At 36.7% G+C, this 22,312-nt stretch overlaps 1 protein-coding gene across 1 annotated transcript; it reads left to right on the top strand.

Moving 5' to 3' along the window:
- The first annotated feature begins 3,433 nt into the window (after positions 1-3,433).
- On the top strand, positions 3,434-9,160 carry LOC116263121 (12-oxophytodienoate reductase 3). Its single transcript, XM_031642723.2, has 5 exons — positions 3,434-3,995; positions 4,699-4,839; positions 5,202-5,332; positions 6,528-6,710; positions 8,091-9,160. The coding sequence occupies exons 1-5, from the start codon at positions 3,922-3,924 to the stop codon at positions 8,801-8,803; spliced, it is 1,242 nt and encodes a 413-aa protein (XP_031498583.1). The 5' UTR covers positions 3,434-3,921; the 3' UTR covers positions 8,804-9,160.
- Positions 9,161-22,312: the final 13,152 nt, after the last annotated feature.

The following is a 22,312-nucleotide window of genomic DNA, read 5'->3' on the forward strand; positions in this document are numbered from 1 at the left end:
AGGAAATATTCAAATGATAATAATCGTGTTTCTTTTTCAAAGATTTATATTATGAAAATAGCTTTAAAATATGTATTAAAAGGTTTTTCTGGCTCTTGTATTCGTATAGAGTGATAACTGATTTGAATCCACGTCGAACAAGTTATACCCACAAATTAATATAATAAATTGCTCAAACACAAATGTCATTCCACTTTAGAAACTTAAACAAGTAAACAAATTCATAAAGGCATTAAAAATAACCGGCTACCTATTACATGTGCATTGTGAAATAAAAAATTAACTACGACTTGAAAGGGTGAATAATAATATAAAAAAAAGGTAGATTAGACATATACTGCAAACTAAAAATTAAGTATCCGTACCAGTCAATCAAAACTGAACTAGACTATCCAACCTTTCAGAAAGCTAAAACAATAAGAAACACATTTAAAACCACAGAAAAATCCAAATTAACTTAATTAGCCTAATATGATTGAACCTAATTACAACTAGGAAGCAGAGAACAAAGGATGTTTAACTTCACCTAGGTCTGAAATAAATAAACAGTAAAAAAAAAAAAAAAAAAAGTAACACGCTACAAATTGGCTAACTAAATTAAGCTACTTTAAACTAACAACCAATAAAAAAAACATAAAGCAAATGAAATCTGAAAAGAAGTACAACGCCAGACTGCATTGATTAGATTGTGGAACAGAACCAATGTGCTAGTTTCAGGAATTCAAAATGATGATGATTTGAATTTCCCTGAAACTTTGTTCTTAATTCAAATTGTGTTGTTCTTCTGATATCTAATACAAAGGATTGGTTGGGGTGGCTCGAAGAGGGAGTTGAAGGCAAAGCTTCCATGGGCATCACTAAAGTGGGCATCGGGTCCATTAAATTTTAATTAAAAATATATAACATATAGATATTACACATATATGTATATTTATTTAAAATTAATAAAAAAAATTATTGGGCTTGGCCCGAGGCCTTTTTCACGGCCCAAGCCCAGCTCAAAAGCCCAACGAACCCCAGCCTGGTGCCTAGTCCGGCCAGTCACTAGATTAGGATTGAGAACACTAGTCTAGCGAAAGATATTGCAATTGAGTTATACCACTGCATATAATTCATGGGCTGCTTTTCTTGTTTCCTTCTTTTTCATTTTTGCTGTTTTTGGCTCTTTTATCTTTTAGCCAGGGGTGAAGTGAAGTTAGAAATTTTTCATGAGGGAGAATGAATTAAAATTTATAAATTTTGAGAGGAACCAAAATATCATTTTTTAAAATTTTTATATAGGACAATTTTTTTCAAATTTACACGTAATTTTTTTTTAAATTGAGGTGAAGATAAAACCCATGCGGGTCCCTCTTAGCTCTGCTCCTGGCTGTCCACCATTGCAGAATGCCTTGATCGCATGGTCACACCATGCAGCGGTTTTAGCTTTAAGTAGTTGGAGCATTTCATCGTCACCAACGGAATGCCCTAATACCTAAGTCACCCTCGTCATCCACCAGCAGCAAATTTATTTAAAACTTGACAAGTACAGTTTATGATTTTTTTTTTTTGTCAAAAACTGGTTTCGGTCAAATTGTGTTCTACAGATTCTGTTAAATGGTTTTTCGTCAAAAAGTGTAAAAAAAAATGGTGTCTGTCAAATTGTGTTTTACAGATTCTGTTAAATGGTTTTTCGTCAAAAAGTGGCCGTGTCTGTTGAATAGTGTTTAAAACTAGACTGTTGACCGAAAGAATGTGAAACAAAAGCGTCCCTATTACATGCAGACTTCTTCGCCGCCGAATATATTGGAAAAATTCACCATGTCTGCTGTTTCGAATCCATTTAGAACCACTTCCATTTCATACCGCATCTAAATAAATGGAGAGAAGTCGTAAGCCTCGTTTTTTTGTTTTCTTTATAGCTCTCCAGTTTCAGCCGCATTTTTTTGAATTTGTTTTGGATATTGATGCTATTTAAAAGCCGATTGTAACAATATTGGTTGGGCATGCATATGCTCTTGTAATTTCTAGGAAGGAGACATCATTGTTACTTTCTTCATCTTGATAAATATTTAGTTGAGTAAATTTCAAAATAATGACAAACATGAACTGTACTTGTTTGAAGAAAAGTAAAATGAATATTTACAAAAAGGGGTCTGACTTTTGTTGCAATAACATAGTGAAGCTTTAGTTTCCAAGCTTTTTATTTAAGCAGCTATCGTTTATTAGGCCTGGGGTTGCAAGCTCGAGCCCAACCCAATTAAAATTAAATATATATATATATATATATAATTTATCATAATAAATATTATAATTATATATATAAATTAATAAAAATAATATAAATTAATAAAAATAATATTTGAAAATCTTATTGCACAAAAACTAACTTAGTTGGACCCACCTACACATACATGTGACTTAGCATTGAAGTTATAAACAATAAACCTGAGCATCGGGTTGGGTACCCGATACCCTTAAAATTATATTTTCAAACTCAAAATTTTCTTTAATTTTGAATTTTTCGTTCTTTTGTGTTTTCCTTTCACCAATAATAAAATTTTAAGGAACGTTAATATGTAAAAGATGTCAATATGAAAGTAAACATTGTTTTGTCGGGCCCGAGCCCTGGCTCGGGCTCAAGTTCAGCTCGATTGAGCATCGAGCTAGACTCAATTAATTTAGCTTGTCCTTGTCAACTTGTTTAACTGATTCAGTTAAGACAGACCAGTTGTACATAGTCGAACCAAGTCGAGTTTAAACCAACCGAGTTCTTACAACTCAAGCTGGACTCATTAACATTTTAAGTATACCTGACTTGGCTGTGGTTGACATTGCTCTAAACGTCAACAATGCGAGAGGGGATGATGAGCATGTCTGATAAAGGGTGCAGGAGCGAGATTTGAAGCAGACGAAACCTAATGCTGAACCAGGAAGAGGGGGGCACCTATTCAATTACTTCGAATGTGACGGATTGCATTACGCAAATACTGAACATAAACGGTTGGCCCATCAAAAAAGTCCTGCGAGAGTGTGAATGCTGGGCGGACGGGCGTAAGAGGGGAAGATGGACATGGTAGGATGGAAAGCTCCGCAGAAGCAGATGAGGGGAAAGAAAAGGAGTCACCTAACAAGGAATGGAGTGAGAGAGAGGGAGAGAGAGAAGAACATTTCTTGGATGCTGGTCCTATTTCAACGTGGAAAAATAGCAAAGATCACAGTGCAATCTGGCGCTGAGGAATAAAAAAGGATAAGTAAATATTACTGGAAAGGAGAAAGTACAGGCGACAAGATGCATTATTGGCAAAGGGGTAAATGGCACTTATCTTTTGAACTTCATAGTTTCATCTATCGCGGTCACAGAAGGGATTCCTTGTTGAGCATGGGCTTGGCCTAAGTGGTTTAGTGCAACAGCTGAAAACTGGAGCAGGTCTTCACTATTGCTGCGAAGATTGTCCGCCCTTTTGTAAAACGTCAAATCAAAATTCCTGTACTCAGGGACACGATCAGGGTGTGGTTTCTTACGGATTTCCTTTTGCTTCCAATTCGTTGGTTCCCGGTTCGGCAGTTCCTCGTTTAACAAGAGGATAAAACTTTGCCTTACGCAGAATCCCTTGACGAGCGTGTCGGTGGACCTGTTCCACTGTGCCTCTTTTCCCTCGTTCCCCATATCCAACGGACTCGTTTCGCCTGTCACCGTCGGGTATGAAAGTGGGGGCTGGAGGCGGGGGCCCCTCCTGCCGGCCACGCTTGGTCGCCGGCCAATGTGCCGCACCACTTGGAAAAGAGAAAAACCAAAGCGCATGAGCAACACGTTTTCCTCTCGGAAGTTGCGGGGATCGTCCAAATCGGAACCATATTATCACTTAGACCCGTGCCATCTTCCTTCACTGTTCGCCTTTGCCAAGAACTGCAGGCTTGTCCATCTTGGTAGCTCAGATCATGGAGAGAGGTGGAGAGAAACGTCCTGATCTTTTCACTCCATACCAGATGGGCCGTTTCAAGCTTTCTCACAGGTTAATTGATTGTTAATCTCTGGCTGATCTTTAATATCTTGTAAGATCTTTTAGCATTTTCGTTGGCTATCAGCAGTTGAGCACTCGTCTTTAAGTATGTTGCAAGTAATCTTGATTGTAGTGACTACCATGGGAAATCTGTTGGATGGTTCTTCAAGTTGGTGTTTTATATGACAGTGTTTGTATCTGAGGAGATAAATTCTTGCTTTTCCCATTGTATGGAGCGGACAGCTGGTTTAATTCCAAAGAAGTAGGTGTAACTGTATGGTTGATTTGGGTGTATGAAGCGAAGGAAGGAGGTTCTTTAGTTCAAGTCGTATGATCGTGGTTCTTATTAATCACGACCGCCTTATGTTATTGACCTAGCGTGTCTGCAAAATTCCTTTTCTGTGCTACAAAAGGGAACGCGATTTTGTTGAAAACATTTATTGTTTCAACTTTCCTCTGCGAGTTTCGGGGAATTGGGTTGATGGTCTGGGAAGTGAGAGGTAGGACGTAATCGGACAAGTCTCAGTTTTGAAAAAGATGTACAGAAATCGTGAGTGACATATATCCTTTTCGGGGACAAGATATAATTGCTTTATGATTGATAAGCATCTTGGTCATTCTGTGAGGTTATCGAGTTTTCTTGGCATTATAGGTTCCCTGGTACCATATATTGTTTAATTTTGAGCTAAGAGTTGTGATTTTGCTTTCTGGACAGAGTTGTGCTTGCACCAATGACTAGATGCAGAGCTCTGAATGGAATCCCTCGACAAGCCCACGTCAAGTATTACACTCAGAGAGCTACACCAGGGGGTTTTCTCATAACAGAAGGGGCTACGATTTCTCCCACTGCTGCTGGGTACGTTATGCTTTCCTCTCTAGTGCAGATCTATGGATAAATGCAGGAAGCATGTTTAGATAATATTTACTTCTCTGTAGTCCTTTAGAAGGATTACTCCGTCTCTGTCGTCATACTTGAAAATGTGCTTTTGATCTAAAATCCTCACGTAAAGTAGAATCAGCATAATATCCTTGATGCTAATTGGTATTATAGCGACACATCCTGTTCTCAAAATTCTATTAGTTCTTCAATTCGTTGATGAGGAACTTCGTGCTGTTACTTCCCAGAAGTCACATTGTTTCCATTTATTGCACTGGGTGTTTGAAGGTAGGGCCATGGTACACATTGTAACATGCTTAGGCAATTGTGTCTTACTGCAGCTTTCCACATTGCCCTGGGATTTACCTGAAAGAGCAAATTGATGCATGGAAGAAGGTGGTAGAAGCTGTCCATGAAAGAGGGAGTGTTATTTTCTGTCAGTTGTGGCATGTTGGCCGTGCTTCTAATCCAGGTATACGATAAACTTATTTTTTGAGGCAATTTTAGGACTGCATAAATAATAGTGTTGAAAATGAGTATCAATTACATGATCTTACTGGATTTTCTGTAAAGAGGCAATAATTTTTTGTTGGTAATTCCAGGAGGGCTCCTAGCAGCCTTCTTCCTACCCTAACAATAACTAGTAGTAGGTACAAATGATGATATGTCTGCCCCAAGGGACCACTTTGGAAAGCGTCGATAAGGCAGAGAAATCTTGTGTTCTTGTCACAGCTACTCCCCAACAATCTAACTTCTAATGTGACCAAATGGAAGGTTTCGTATGCAATAGCATCAGAAAATGTTGGATCAATTTGCAAAACCCAATAAGCCAGACGATGCTTTAGGCAATTTTGGTTCTTGAAGCAGGGATTTTCATTGGAAACCCAAATTTCTTACGTATCCAATAGGTGTTTGTTCCTTCTACTGGCTATAACGCTCATGTTAAATACTCTCATGTTCATTTGATGGCTTTTGTAAACATGGAAGTACATATTACAGCTTGGCTTCTGACAATGTCCCGACTCCCGGTAGCTGTCTACAATACCGTACCTTAGACTTAGAGCTTCTCTAGAAAGTGAATCCTCTTCATGTCTTGGTTTTCCTGAAGAAATTTTAGGAAGTCTTTTCAATATCATTTTCTTGAAGTACACTTGCATAAGTTTTTAATGTGTGAAAAAATTATCTTGCGTGGAACTTGCTTTTATGAAGCTTCAAAGGCGATGATCTGGGAACTGTATGGATCAGTCAATAAAATTTATTGTGATTTTCAGTTAAAGCATGTTCAGATATTGAGGTGTTCTAGCTTGATCGAGTTTAAGTGATCTCAATTGGTCACTGCTAATCTGGGGTCATACTTCCTGATAGGTTAAAGCATCATTAGCCTCAAATTTGTTGTTTTATCAAAATAACCCAGATAGTAGTTGCACAAAACAATAATGTGTTCACTGCAGAAGCCATCGTGGTTTGTTGGTAATTTACTCCCCATTTCAAATGGTTCATTGACTTTTTTTGCTGTAAACACTATTAAAAAGTTGGATGTCTTCTTTTCTGGCTGTTCTGGTCCTAATTTGTGGTTCGCATATTGACTTTGTTACTTTGTTTTATGTGTGTAAGTGTCAATTGTCCTCAAACCTTTTTCTGATGATCTAACCTCTTCTTTTCCCTAGTTTATCAGCCTGGTGGTGCTCCTCCTATCTCATCCACAGGGAGAGCCATTTCAGAGAGGTGGAAAATTTTGATGCCTGATGGCAGTTATGGTCCCTATACTAAACCTACTCCTCTGTCCAAGCAAGACATCACGGAAGTTATTCTGCAGTATCAACAGGCTGCAGTAAATGCCATGCAAGCTGGTAAGCGGAAACTAAGATGATCCTTTTTTTTCCTTACTTAAATTTGTTTACGATTATGCAGACTAGCATAACAGTCGTAAATACAGATACCGAGGAAATTCATTTACCTTGGGAGGAGGTCACTAGAATAAGTAAAAGAATGATTATTTAATATATGTTGTGTGACTCTGTCATCTTGCATTATTGAAGGGGGCTCCCATATTGTGCCTACCAACCTTTCCCCAACTTCATATTGTTTACGATAAGCTTGTGCGGTTCCAAAGAGATGAACGAAGTCATACATATGCATGAGATCATGGTATTATTCTCCTTTATTGAAGCACTTTCCTGTGATGAAAGTTAATCTCCACTTTCTGTTGGATACGGTCATGGAAGCTATCCTGTACTTATCACTGTTCACCTTCGTTGCTTTCTAAATTACAGAAGAGCTGAAGCGCAGAAGCTGCAGTTATTTAGTCATAAACCTAGTCTTTTATTTATTATGTCTTTTTACCTGCAAACTTTTTTTTGTCCCTTGTTTTCCTTTGCTTATATGAAATGTGCATTCATGTTGTACGGTTGCTTTTGGTTCTTCACTGGCAGTACAAAAGCTGTAATCTATGATTATTAATGTGCTTTCACATTGTTTATGATGAGCTTGTATTGTTCCAAAGACTTGCAGGAAGTCATACGTGTATGCGTTCATAGTATTATTCTCCTCTGTTGAATCCCTTTTCCTCTGATTAATATAATCTCCGTATTTTTGTTGGATAGGATCATGGAAGTAATCCTGTAGTTGTCACTGTTCACATTCATTGCTTTCTAATTACAGAAAGAGTTAGGTACAAAAGGATGCGGCTATTTAGTGATGCCCACTTAATTTTTATTTATTATGTCTGCTTACCTGCAGAGTTTGTTTTACTTGGTATATTTGTCCTTTATTTGTCTCACTAATTTTAAACCCGCATTCATGGTGTCCGTTGCTCTTGGTTCTTGAATTACAGTACAAAACATTGTAATCACTTCTTAAAGGGCAGACAATGAGCAATAATGAGGAAGATTTTGTAAGCGTATTTGTAGTGACTGAAATGTGCTGCAAAGAGGGCTGAACTTGAAATTTCTCCAAAAATCTTGTTATGCCAGGGGGAATTTTTCTTGAGATGCATTTTTCCTTGACAATGGACTAGGCTTATATTTTATCAATGAGTTATAAACCCCTCAAATCTTTATCACTTTTCTGTTTCAAATTCACATTCACGACTTATGTTTCTTGTTCTCCTTGCTTCGATTAACAAAGTCTGCACACAACACATGAAACCACATTCACCAAAAAAACTCCTGCTTTTCTGAATTTTATCTTTTCACCCTTTTATTGTTCTTAATTTTTTTTTGCTTTTCCAGGGTTTGACGGAGTGGAGATCCATGGCGCTCACGGCTATCTTATTGACCAGTTCCTCAAGAATGGCATCAACGACCGATCTGATGAGTATGGTGGCTCGCTGGAGAACCGCTGTCGGTTTCTGTCCCAAATCATCCAGGCCATTGCAAGTGCCATTGGACCTGATCAGGTTGCAGTCCGAATTTCCCCTTCAATTGATCACCTTGATGCAATGGACTCAGACCCGATTGGGCTCGGCCAGTTTGTGGTCACCGAAATCAACAGACTGGAACGAGTCATGGGTGGGCGGCTCGCCTACTTACACGTGACGCAGCCCAGGTACACAGCATCTAGCAAGACTGGTTCAGCCCACAAGCGTGAGAAACAGGAGGAGCACTTGCTAGGAATGTTGAGGGAAGGATACAGTGGCACCATGATATCCAGTGGTGGGTTCACTAGGGAGAATGGGATGAGTGCAGTTGCAGATGGGGAGACAGACTTGGTCTCTTATGGTCGCCTCTTTATCTCGAACCCTGACCTGCCTTATAGGTTTGCGGTCAATGCAAGCTTGAACAAATACATCAGGGCTACATTTTACACGCAGGACCCAGTTGTGGGCTACACGGACTATCCCTTTCTTCACCAAGGGGGAGGCCAAGATGAGCGTGGAACCAAATCAGATACAGAATCTGAGAACAGGGTCGGATCATTTGGTTGGGTATTGTCAAAGTTGTGAGTAGCAACAGAATGTCCCATATTGCGTCCATTCATGTGAATGTGAGCTTGGATATTAGCTGTTCCCTTGCTGCTTATCTCTATAATTCCCAAGGCCACCGCAACTTCCTGTTCTCTGGATCTGGGGCAGGGGCCGGACACGGCACCAACCTGCTAACCATGAACATGGTTAGTGTTTTGGCTAGTGGACGTGCGTCAAAGCTTTGCGGACATAGACAAGTGCGCCTGAAATGCTGGTTGAGACTGGATCTTGCTGGTGTCTTTGCATCTTAAGTTATGGATCTAAACTTTGTATTGGACTTCCGAATACGTAATAGAGTGTTGTAGCTTCCCTCTGTTGGGGCTTAAATTGGACGAATCATGATGAGTGAAGGATCACGAGCATCGGTCAAAAATATGCGTGAAGCACTGCAAGTCAGTTGAAAGAAAAACTCCACCCGAGGGATCAATTGTAAAAGCAATGGAAATCTGTTCAAAATCAGTAATAATCAAACTGTGCTACTCAAATTGAAAAATTTAGTTTCAACATTTATTTAGCAGAAACTGCCTTGACACAAAACACATGCCCTTATAACTCTAAGGTTATGAGCTTATGTGGACTTGGTACATCCTTCACCTTGGGGGTCGCATACCATTTGCAACACAGAGGACAGTAACCACGAAATTCCAATGTCGGATCCATTGAGTGCAAATTTCCTTGCCATTAATTGCGCTAGGCCTTTTGACGCATTAAAACAAAAGAACCAGCGCATAAAATTGAGGAACCGGTTCCGGAACACTCGGCACGAGCATCTAAAACTTAGAATATGATACTAAAGTAAGGAATCAGTTATAAACCATTTCAAAACCATAGAACTTCGTCCGCCAACCCCAGATTGGTTCACACGAAACGAATCAGATGAAAAAGAAAAAAATGAAACCAGTTTTGGACCCTAATGAACCAAGCCACTTATTTTTATAATTAGTGTGAAAACAATAGTGTTATCACCCAAAATTTTTCAAAAAAAAAAAAGAAGAAAAGGCCATTATTTTATTATTTAGATTTAAAACAAATTTGCGACTATTTGATCCAAAATGAATTTCTAAACCTAAGTTTAGATCCAAATATAGCATTTTAAACTCAAAATCTAATTATCAAATCCGAATTAGATCCAAAGTCCAAGTTTAGATCCAAATCAAAAATTCCAAAGCTCTTCCCTCTTGAATTCAAATCTTAAATACGAATTTTGAATTTTGGCTCTAAAACTCTTCCCTCTTGAATTTAAATCTTGAATTCGAATTTTGAATTTTGGCTCTAAAATTCTTCCATCTTGAATTCAAATCTTGAATTCGAATTTTGAATTTTGGCTCTAAAACTCTTCCCTCTTGAATTCAAATCTTAAATTCGAATTTCAAATTTTGGCTCCAAAATCTCTATAAATACCCCGACAATCCTCCTTCTTGGGCATTGGCCAACCATGGAGGAACATCTTGTGCTTCCTCACTTGAAAATCTAAAATTTTCCTTTGCTCTTTCTTTCCATTTCTCTCTTCTTCTCCAACCTTGAGAGCAAACATTTTCCAAGTTCAAATTTTTCAAAGAAGCACAAAGAGATCTCTTGGTGGTTTATCATCTTGGAGCTACATCTTAGGCAACTCCAAGATCATTCAAAAGAGAGAGCTCATTTCTAACATCATTCATATTCGATGTATGTAATCTTCTCCTCATTTTCATCTATTTTCTCTTTTCCTCTTGCCACCTCCTCATGGCCGTGCAATAAAGCTCAAATGATTTCTTATCCCGAATCAAAAGCTATCTTGAGTGCACCGGGAGTATGAGCAAGGTGGAATAAATTCAATATCTTCATTTTATCTCCAAAAATATGCTTGCTATATTGTCTTCCTCCTCATATAAGCTTGAAATGATGTTCATGCATGATATTCTAATTCTTCTTTAATTAATGAGCAAATGCACGGTGAGAATGAGTGCTTGGGGTTGAGATTTCTTCATTCTTGTGTTGATTTTTGAGGTTGGGACTTGTTCTTGGACTCTTACATGAGTTCAAGTTTCCTTCCGGCCTACATCAAACTTGAAGTCGGTTGTTTTAAGTCATTTCTTCATTTCTAATCTCATGATGACACGTATGTATATACATGTTATATATATATGTGCACATGATGATTCTTTCATACGTCTCTCTTTATGTTTCCACATTTTATTTTACAAATGTTCATATACATATGAATGCATATATACATGTGTTCTATTTTTTCTTTCTATAATCTTTTGTTTATCTCTTCAAAATAAATGTCTTATCTTACAACTTTCACACATACACACACACACACACACATATATATATATATATATATATATAGAGAGAGAGAGAGAAAATTCATTTGAAATGTTTCTAGATAAATGTTTAGTTAAGACTTCATTTTTAAGAGCTTATACAGATACGTATACATACATATAGAGAATATGTATCTCCTCCTATTTCAAAATCTTCCATCTAGTGATCTTTGAAGTTTTTTTTTTTTCTCTCTCTTTCTTTTTATGAGAATATTGCATCTCTTCCATTACTTTAAACATTTTCTCATGATCTTTTTACTTACCGACTTCATTAAGATCAAAATCAAGTAATGGCCCAATATTGGATTCGTGCTTGATGGTCTACAACCTCAATCCAATGTCAAAATTTTTTCTTTCTTTGTAAAAATGTTTACGTTAATTATAAAACAAAAATTTTATATGTATGTTGTGGTAAGAATGTCTTTAGATGTTTGTTGTGGTAGGAATGTTTTGCTTTCTTCCAATCATATAGGATCAATGCATCAACGCTTTCACCTCCATTTAATATCACAAATGAGCACAATCACATATCTAAAAGAACTTAAGCAATATGAGATGTAGTTCTAGTTAGGTGGTAACCGAATTAGAGCAAAACCTCAAACCTACTTAAAGTCTTAAGAGAACACTAAAATGACGTCAAATAATTTTTCAAGCTTCCCAAATGATATTTACAAAGATTTTCTAATTCTACCTTTCCCTAAAATATTTCACATTCTCAAGTAATTCTTCAAGAATCTTTTCAAAAGTTTGAAACATCAAACTTTCAACATTTTTCTTAAATATTACACCGCATGTAGAATGAAAAAGATGTTCAAACCAAAACGAAATGCATCAATGATAGACATAACCCTTGGATTAATTACCTCCGGTAAAGGCACTAGGAACGGTTGATCCTCGTATAGACGGACGAGTCCCTTTCTTTCTTATTTTCAAATAAAATCTCATTTTTCTGAAACACTCGAAATTCCAATAATTTTGGGGATGTGAACAAATAGTACTAACATAGTATACACTTAGAGATTGGAAAAAACATGTAAGGTGTCCAGCGATTCCCCAAATGGTCCAACGCACAAAATCAGTGAAAAACTTAAGAAACCATGTAGGGGGTGTTTGATGAGGCCAGAATTGTGGAATTCTAGACTTAAGATTCTCATTTTTGATGAAATGGGAATTGTGTTATCAAACAAATAATTTTGATTCCAGACTTATAAGACTCATTCTTGAATCAAAACTCTGGAATTGTGATTTTAGCCTACAGGGCAAAATTACAATGCTAGAATTTTGGAGTTTTTTCATCTCCCTTTAGGGAACATGGCATGATGGTTTGAATTCATTAGTACTAAAATTTTAATTCATGTTTTTATCAAACGCATCATTTTCAATTCTATAATTAAAATTCCAGACTATTAAACATAAGGGAAGCTACAACTCGAATTTTCATTCCAATTTCAGTTTGAAATAGAATTTTCTATTAATTCCAAAATCAAAACTCAAGGACATCAAGCTCCCCCTTAAAAAACCACATGAACCTGTTTAAGTTCAGTGTCAACCATCCATAAAGTACCCTGATCAATGTTTGAAAATAAAGTCAATGCATACCTTGCACGGTTAGAAAACATATAAACCAGAATTATGTAACGTAAATAAGACTTTAAAACTTATGAACTAGTCATCTAGATCAGGGGCAGAGTCATGATTTTTTTAGGGGTGGGTTAAACAGTTCAACCTCTGGATCTGAGTGGGGTCAAACTGAACCCGAATCTAAACAATACATGGCGCAACTAAAAATTTTCAATTTTTTCAAGGTAATTTTTTTTTTTCAATTTCCTGGTGTGGGGCCATGGCCTAGGCAGGCCCTCCCCTCCCTCTGCCCCTGATCTAGATGCAGCATTTATAGTGAAACCCTATCAACTGGTTAAGAAAATCCATGAAGCATTCTGAAACAGTGTGAACTGCCTTAATATTTTGTAGAACAGATCCCAAAACTGCATGAATCAATCAAGAAGAGATTAAGGTGTGATCATACAGCACTAATGCACCAAAATCAAGAGGAGACCAACTAGCTCAGGAAGGGTCTAAATCAAGGACAATTATGAACTAGTTTAGAGTTTCTGACTTGGTCCTTATAAAGGGATCTAGTTGACAACTCAGACTTAGCATCTGTTCACAAATTGGATACAGTTCCATAACTGGATTATGAAAAAAACTAGTTAGGAGATCAATAACCACAATAGATCCACAACTCAAACAGATTTAAGGCACAAGATTGGGACACCAAAACAATAACCAAACCAGAAAGAACCATATTCACTATTCAGTTTGAAAGTACAGATCTAAATGAATTCAAGGCCGGTTGTTGAAACCTAAACCCCTAAACGATCAGACTCATGAACAAAGATCTGGATCCAATTTATCAATATGGATCCAATAACTGGAACTAGAATTCATGATGCACAACTGGGATTAGTTGGATTTCAATTTGTATCTGAATTATAAGCTTTTGGGCCGACATAACTTAAATTCATAAAAAGAAATGTAGGTCTAAAAACATATTGGATTCAACTTGGATTTAAAATCTCCAACTCAAATTCAATTGAAAAACATTTCTTCTCAACTAGGTGTCAAATCTAAATTCTGGTAAGTCGGATTTGAATTTGGCCAACTATCAACAGACCAGATCCACATCAAATGAAAATGGATTGGATATGAAACCAGAAAAAACCTAATTAAAAATGGATCCAGAATCCAAATTGTTTTATGCGTTCGTGTTTTGGGTTAGTGTGTTTTCGTCCTCAACATTCTGGGTCACTGTTATTGACAAGAAAGTATGTGTAAATATATATACAACGATTCATACTATGTGCTTCCGTTAATGGTGTATCCCATATTCAATTTTGGAGAATGCTTCCTAGATGTGTAAATTTTTTGAAATTTTCACCACCATTGTCAATCCTTTCTCAAATTCTAGTAAGCCATCTTTCACTTAGAGCTTTGAGTTGGACGACTGAATAGAAAAATATCATCTATGCAAGTGTTCATAAACAATCTTGAGACAAAAAACGCTCCTTGAATTGAAACGAGGATCCTCCTAGCCATTCAGCACTAGTACAAGAGGCATAATTGCAAATGCAAGTCTTCAAAAACCACTTCTTGAATTGAAATAAGGTTCCTGCTAGCCATTCGGCACTAGTACAAAAGGCATAGTTGCAATGCAAGTCATAACCTTGTTCATCCGTGGAGAATTAAAGCCCAAGTGAACAATAGCGGCCACTAAAAGTTTTCAATGGACCATGTCATAAGCCTTTTGAGGTCTAATTTAGCACAAAATGGAGGGCATTTTCCTCTTTATAAGGAGTGGAACATTTCATCCCCAAAGGAGGGCGCACAAATAGTGCAGGGCTACTAGGCAGCCAGTATTTGTTTCAAATTCATAAGGTGTCCACTTGTGTTGCAAAAGGGAGGCAACAACAATGTGTAAGTTGAAGCATAAAGGGGTATCACCTTGAGGCACTCAAAAGTGCTACAAAAACATAAGCAATATCGACGGCCAGAAAATGTCGGTGAAGCAAAGACACATGTCGATAATGCTTTTACCGATGTCTCGTAATTATTGTCATCAAAGAGTGTGTCGATAAAAATCATCATCGACACACTAGACCGATGCGTCGCTGTAGGATATCACCAGTGCAGTCTACATATAGGTAAATTTTGACTATTACAAGCGTGTGATCACATTGGTAATAATCAATTATTTTCAACATCTTAAAGACCGCCGGTAAAAACTATGTTGGACTTGGATGTCAACAAAATTTTTTACCAACATATAACCAGACATCGGTAAATTTTTTTACCGACAAACCATATAGATATTGGTAAAACTTACTCTTTATCGACGCAAATGTATGCATTGGTGAAAATATTTTATTTTTTTCTATCCAAGTATGAAAAAATTTTCAAAAATAAAAAATGTATATACAACATACCTACTTACATTTTTCATCTATGAAACTAAACAAATGAAACAATTACATGCTGATGAACCAAAGTATAGGTATGACAAATGTTTGTACTTATATTACATTACAAATGATTCATTATAGTTCAAAAGTTACAAAAATATGTTTAACAAAAGTCAACATAAATAGAAAGTATACCCATAGTAATCTAATCACTGAGGTGAAAATCATACAAAGTATGGTGGTGTCAGCGTGTCTACAATGAACATTAAGAAAATATGTTAGTTCTATCATAAATGAAGTTTAACCAATATAACTCATTACAACAAATGAAATGTTACGTGACTTAGGTTTGTATCACCCTGTTATTGTACCATAATGAGTAACTTGAGTTTGAAATTGAAGAAACTGAGACTCAAGCGAAAAATCTTTATCCTTTAGTAATGTTTTTTTTTCGCATAATACATATTTCACTCAATTTAGAGAATGATCTGAATTGAGAAGGACTAACACTAAGCCTCATCATCTGTACTCTATCATGTCTCTCATGTCCCATCACTCTGGAGTAGACACCATTACTTCTCGATGTATCTTGCATTCCTTTAGACACTGTTTCAAGCTGCCTTTTTACTTAATCATACAATATATATTATGAAAAATATCATTATCTAAATATTTAATAACATATATGTTTTTGAGATAGAATAATGTAATTGTTCGAATGAGACCTACAATCACAACATTGGTTTTAGGGTTGTAGTAGTTCAGGTTTTTATTGGTCCTAGTAGCAATAAATAGCTCAACACGTGCTGGCTGCTCAAAACTTTTCTCAAACTATATATTGCAATTAATACAATATATCAGTTAATGTGTAGTCATATAAATTTCTTCATGAAACATGCAAAACTGTGTCTGCCAGTTGTATGCAAGTACTTCTATTTAGCACGCGCCTGTGCATTTTTTTCATTGATTTTTTGAAACACAAAAACAACTTAATATAAGAAATACATATTCATATTCATGTGTAATGTTTTCTTTATATTACAAACTCATTTTATACGAATGTGATATACATACCTTGGACTATTCTTCAGCAAAATAGTTGGTAATGGACTCCCAATAATCTTGTGGGATGTTGAATGTGCTTATGAATTTCGCTACTTTGGCATCAGATTGAGGACCTAGAAGATCTTTGAATAATTTTCTACATTCATGCCTCCAATATCTATATAGACGTGCATATTCATGCATAACCCACTTATGTAGAGGTGTTTTTTTTTCTTTTGGGAATTCATATTTGTCTTGTTTTCATATATTAATATAGATGCTTGCATAATACTCAACACAAATAATTTATACTAAAATATTACATGCTTCTATGCAACCATAAATCTATTTTGAATGACATGGAAAGTTCAAAAAAATTATGATATAACAAATATATAGCAATAGAATCACGTGCCTGTGTACTGATATGTGTGTCAAATATCATGACTCTCTTCCAATAGGTTGGCCTATTCAGCTCATCTTGATCTTGTGCTTTGAGCTATTTCTTAAGTTTGCAGTTACCAAAGCTCGTGTAATGCTGTGAATATTTCTACGTGAAGAACCTACAAGAAAATCAATTAAAGTTTATACATATGAATCACTATATGGGTGATAGACTAATGAACTATAAATTCTTTCATATTCATTACTAGAAGGACGTGCATAAGTTTTCTGCTCTTCATTACATGTATCTTCGCTCTCTATAGTCTCGTATTCTTCCTTTATATGTGAGTTAGTTTCATATGTCAAAGGAATGACATGTCTTCTCTTCCATGTACTCTTCATCCGTACATTCTCTTTAACCGTGTAGTGAGGGAAGAATATTGTAGAGTCCTCATTGATGTCCTCTAATGCTTATTGGTCTTTGTCCTCTTTTGTTCATCGTCATTCTCTTTTCATTATAGAAGTACTATATTTATCACACGTACCTTTCATTGCATCTTTATTCCTTAACAACATAAAATTATTAGGATGCATATCAATGTTTTGGCAATCTAACCCCAACTCTCAATGATCTTGTTTGCCTCATAAATTGATTTAGGCAATTCTACCCTACCTTGTAGGAAATATGTCCATTAACAACTCAAGTAACAAACTAAAGCTTTTGTCGGTCCACTCATATAATTGTATTAAAAACAATTATATTAAAAAACTCATGTTCACAAATCTGTTGTACTTAGATACAATAGATATTTAGCATCTTTAATCAATCTTTTATAATTATCGTTGATTTGACATCTTCCATATTATATGTCATATGAGAAGATGATGCATTTGGTCATACATGAATGTAATCACCCCAAATTTTTCCAAAAAAGACTACGTTCTTTTACCTAAACACAAAACTCAACTTTAGATATGAGATTCCAAAATTCAATTCTTTGATTCAAATTGGATCTGAAAACCAGGATCAAATCCAAGTTAGGCATTTCAAACCGAAAATTCGAAATCAAGTTTGAAATGACAAAATTTGAATTTATGAACGCCTCGCATGCACGGACCTTCATTTTGTTTCAAGGTCTCATTCTCTCACCAAAACATGTCTCTAAGCTTAAGTCACGCGCTAGAACGAGTCAGCAAACCAATTGAACCCAAATTAGATTTAAGACTAGTTCGGAGTCCCTTAAAACAAAGCCGGCCACCCATTTGTAACAAAAAACCATTTGTATAACATTTTTATGCAAACGTCCCTTATTATTTTGATTTACAACCTAGACTCAACTTATTAGTATTGTATCACCTGGTTTTTTTTACGGAGACCCAGGACGACACGCCTGAGTCAGCTGCATTAAACGGTCTGCCGAACTAGTTCGACCAAAAGAACCCCCGTGCGATGGCATCAGCCTCCTGCCCCTGATGCCTCAGCTTCAGACGGACTGCGAGGGATTCAGGAGGGCGGCATCAGGCGACCGGCCAGAAGCTGTGATGATTTCCAACCAAGCTGCTACACCTTTGTACCAACGACTGACCACAGCTGATCAGGTGGAGTTCCTAGTTGCAGCAAAATGAAGCGGACGACAAACAACAACAGGTGAATAGCAACTTGAGGGCGTCGGGCATGCAGCTCTTCTCAAGCAACTGATTCCGGCAGAAGGTACCAAACATCACACAAAGTTGTCAGTCTTGCTTCCTCACCCCTATCCCCCGATGTTTCGTTTTCCAGCGGGTTGCACGAGGTTCCGGCATGGGAGATAGTCATGCAGTAGTAGGACATGAGAAACAGGCAGCTGCACGCGGGCTTCTCTCCTCCTCTATTTAAACCTTCAATTGATGAAGAAATGGAGGGATTTCGATCGCCTGATAGAATTTGCAAACCCCTGGAACAATCCCCAGTCGATTTGAGCAAGAATTGACTCCAATCTTCATCTCGAAATAGTCCCCTATTTCTCAGTCAGGATGAGCTCAGGCTCAACCGGTGTCGTGGCTCCCGTCGGCCAGAATCAATAGATCTCTTGCCGCCTGTCTAGTTCCTGCAGAAACTCTCCCATGTTCGCACGAGGGAGGAAAAAACAGTTGATCAACTGGGTAGTGTTGTCACCTCCAACATCCAATCGTTGTGATATTGCACTGACAGCATCGCCATCTCGTTGCGGTTCCAACAATCCCAAGTCGACTGAAACCGACACCAGAGTCGGCCGGAACCACAAGTTTTTTGGTCCCCTTTTTCTGAGGCTTTTGTTGCTACGACAACAAAATACAGCTCTGTTCGACGGGCCATATCTCTGGATCCCGACATTGGCATTCGTAAAAATAGACTCATCATCTTTCTGATTCCCGTGCGGTTCCAACGAGCCATAGAATGCTAGAATCTGAGCAGGGAGCAAAAATCTGTAGATATCAACGGAGAACCTGCCTTTTAGCAGGTTCAGTCTGCAGAATTGGCGACAGCAGCAGGAACATTTCCCGTTCCACGGCCTTTGCCGTCCATTTCTGGTGCAACTTCACTCTCTTGTTGGTCCACGACGTGCTTGACTTCTCCACCTTTCCAACGAGCTATAGCTCGCATTTGTTGGACCTGTCACCAAAGAACATAGTGCCAGCGAAGCACACCTTGTCGCTAGGCTGATACCCCTGTGCAGCACCTGTTCACGGGCCGATGGCGTTCTGACGGGACCCTGTCATGATGAATCGACCGTCATTCGTGGTAGCTGACATCGTCAACTTTCCAACGAACCCAGGCGTGCCACAATCTTAGCTTTGATGAGGAAGTTGTACCTATCTGTTGGCTTCAACAGGCGCGATAGCAAGGTGATAGGCACCGGGAGGAGCTTGTTGCCTCACCCTCTTTGGCTGAATCATACCAGTGACCTCCGGCTGACCAATCATCTATATTTGTTCCCGTTTGGTAACTAAATCCACCACCCTCTCTACTGTTTATGGTATATTGAATAACATTGACTGCTGACTTATTGGTTGCATGACTAAGGGAAAGAGGAGCTAAACTTACGGGGTACCCTGCTACTTCTCATGGCGTTGCTTTTCCGGCAATATCCCTAGTTACCGGCAACCACTCTAAGATCTTTCGAAGTAAGAGTTTCTCTTCTAAATCATTCTCATTAGAGGTCTGTGACCAATATCTCATTCAATTTCTTTTCTTTATTTCATCTCTTCTTCATCTTTCTATGGCCATATGAAATAGCTCAAATCTCCCTTTTGGAGTCATGAAGCTATTCTTGAGTGCACCGAGAGCATGAGAAGATGAGATGATATTTCATTTTATGATTGAAGCATGTTTTATCTTTTCTTGAGTGTTGCTTTGTTTTTTAAATATTATTCATGCTTAGTTACCTAACTTTTCTTATTTATACGTGAATGAACGGCGAGAATGAGAGTATGGTTTGAGATTTTCTCTTTGTTCTAATGTTAATTTTGAGGTTGGGGCTTGTCTAACCCGAGAAAACCCTCACGAATATGTACATGTTAATATGCATTTTCATGTCATTTTACGCTTAGTTTCAATTTTCATAATCCAATTAAGAGCCCTAATGAGCGGCTTATCATGTAAGTCAATTTTCTTCCATACCCAACAGTAGAGGAAACATATTCCCTTGTAACAAACAAAATAATATATTTTATGTTAATATTAGATATTTGAAATCATCATTTCCAAAATATTTTCGAAAGAACCCTCTCTAAGGTGGCATTGGAGACTTAGCTTAGGCTATTACATGAGCCCAAGCTCCCCTTTGGCCTACATAAAACTTGAAGTCAGATATTTTAAGTTATTTCTTGATTTTTAATCTCGTAAAGACACATATGTACATATATGTTATATATGTATATATGCACATGATGATTTTCTTTATCCTTCTTTTTCTATGTTTCCACATTTTATTTTATAAATTTTCATATACACAAGAATTTGTATATATATGTGTTCTCTTCTCTTTCTCTAAAATCACATTTTCTCTTCAAATCAATACCATTTTCCTTTTAAACTTTCATATATATGTATATGTGATAGTATGTGCACGTATATGTGCATCTTTCTCTATGTCTCTTTCTTTCTTTCTTTCTTTTAAGTGTTTTATTTTCCTTTTTATTTACATTAAGACTTCATTTTCAAAAGCTTACACATATATACATACATATCAAGATACGTATCTCCCCCGCTTTTAAAATCTTTCATTTAGTGATCTTCAAAATATCTTTCTCTTTCTCTTTCCTCATATTTCTCTTGTGATTAAGTCTTTATCTTTCCAATTCTTTTAAACATATTTTTCTTTCAAGATCTTTTATTTACCGACTTCACCAAGACCAAAACTCTAGTAATGGCTCAATATTGGATTCATGCTTCATTGTCTACAGCCCCATTCCATTTTCAAAAACTTTTCTTTCTTCATAAAAATATTTATGACAATTATAAAAAATAAAAATCTTAAATGTATGTTATGGTAGGAATGCTTTTAGATGAATGTTACGGTAGAAATGAATTATTCTCCTCTAATCATATAAAATCAATCCATTTATACATTCTCACTCACTTGATATCATTTATGATCACAAACACCTCTCTAAAGAACTTAAGTAAGATGAGATGGAGCTCTAAGTGGGTAGTAGCTGAATTAGAGAAAAATCTCAAACCTACTTAAAGTCTTAAGATAACACTAAAATGACTTCAAAATGATTTCTCAAGCTTTTCAAACGATATTTATAAAGATTTCTCAATTCAAGATTTCCCCAAATATCCTCAAGTAATTATTTAACAACTTTCTCAAAAGTTTGAAACATCAAACTTTTAATATTTTCTCAAACACTACACTGCATATAAAATGAAAAAGTTGTTTAAGCTCAAATGAAATGCATCAAGGATAAGCATAGCCCTTGGATTGATTACCCCCAGTAAAGGCGCCGGGAACGGTCAATCCTCGTACCGACAGGTGAGTCCCTTTCTCTTTTATTTCAAAACAAAACTCATTTTTCAGGAGTACTCCAAAACCAAAAGAAATTTTAGAGATGCAAACAATGAAACACGTCCGATAGCAACCCTTCAATGTTTTCTAAAATTGTTTTCGATGTACATACATGTGAACTTCTTCTCTCCTCATGATATTCTCAACAAAAAGTCATTTGTACAAAACCATTACATATGATATGTTCGAGTACATCTTTAGCAGTTTGAGTGATGACATTATTGCATTTCACACAAGGACATCTCATTCTTCCATTCACTATCACGTTACGTATGTACGATAGCATAATCAAAAAATTGTTTCACACCAGTTACATATGTCAAACTCTCTCTTCTTTCGTAATTCAAGTTCGATTATCCATATTTTAATAAGTTTGTATAACCAACATCAATATGATCAACTTCCCATATTGTCAATACTAAATTTCAACAATTTGGTTTCTGATTCATGCAAATGAATACTCGTTGTGTAGCTCGTCATGCAATCCTTCAAAGAAGTATCTAAAAATTGTATTTGGATAACATACATTTTTCAAACAATATAAAAAAGTGACACCTTTAACATATATGCAACATAAATATCATCTTATCCCTAAAATATCATTAACAAAAGATTTATTACACCATACTGTGATGTAATATGATACATAATTTCTAAATGACGTTAGAATCTAAGCTGTTCAAGAAAAATATAACTTTTCACTCAAGGAGTAGAACACTTCCTGCTCTTCCTACACACCCAAGGAGTATAGCACTTCTTTCA

This window comes from Nymphaea colorata, chromosome 10 (genome assembly GCF_008831285.2).
Source record: "Nymphaea colorata isolate Beijing-Zhang1983 chromosome 10, ASM883128v2, whole genome shotgun sequence".
NCBI classification, from domain to species: Eukaryota; Viridiplantae; Streptophyta; class Magnoliopsida; order Nymphaeales; family Nymphaeaceae; genus Nymphaea; species Nymphaea colorata.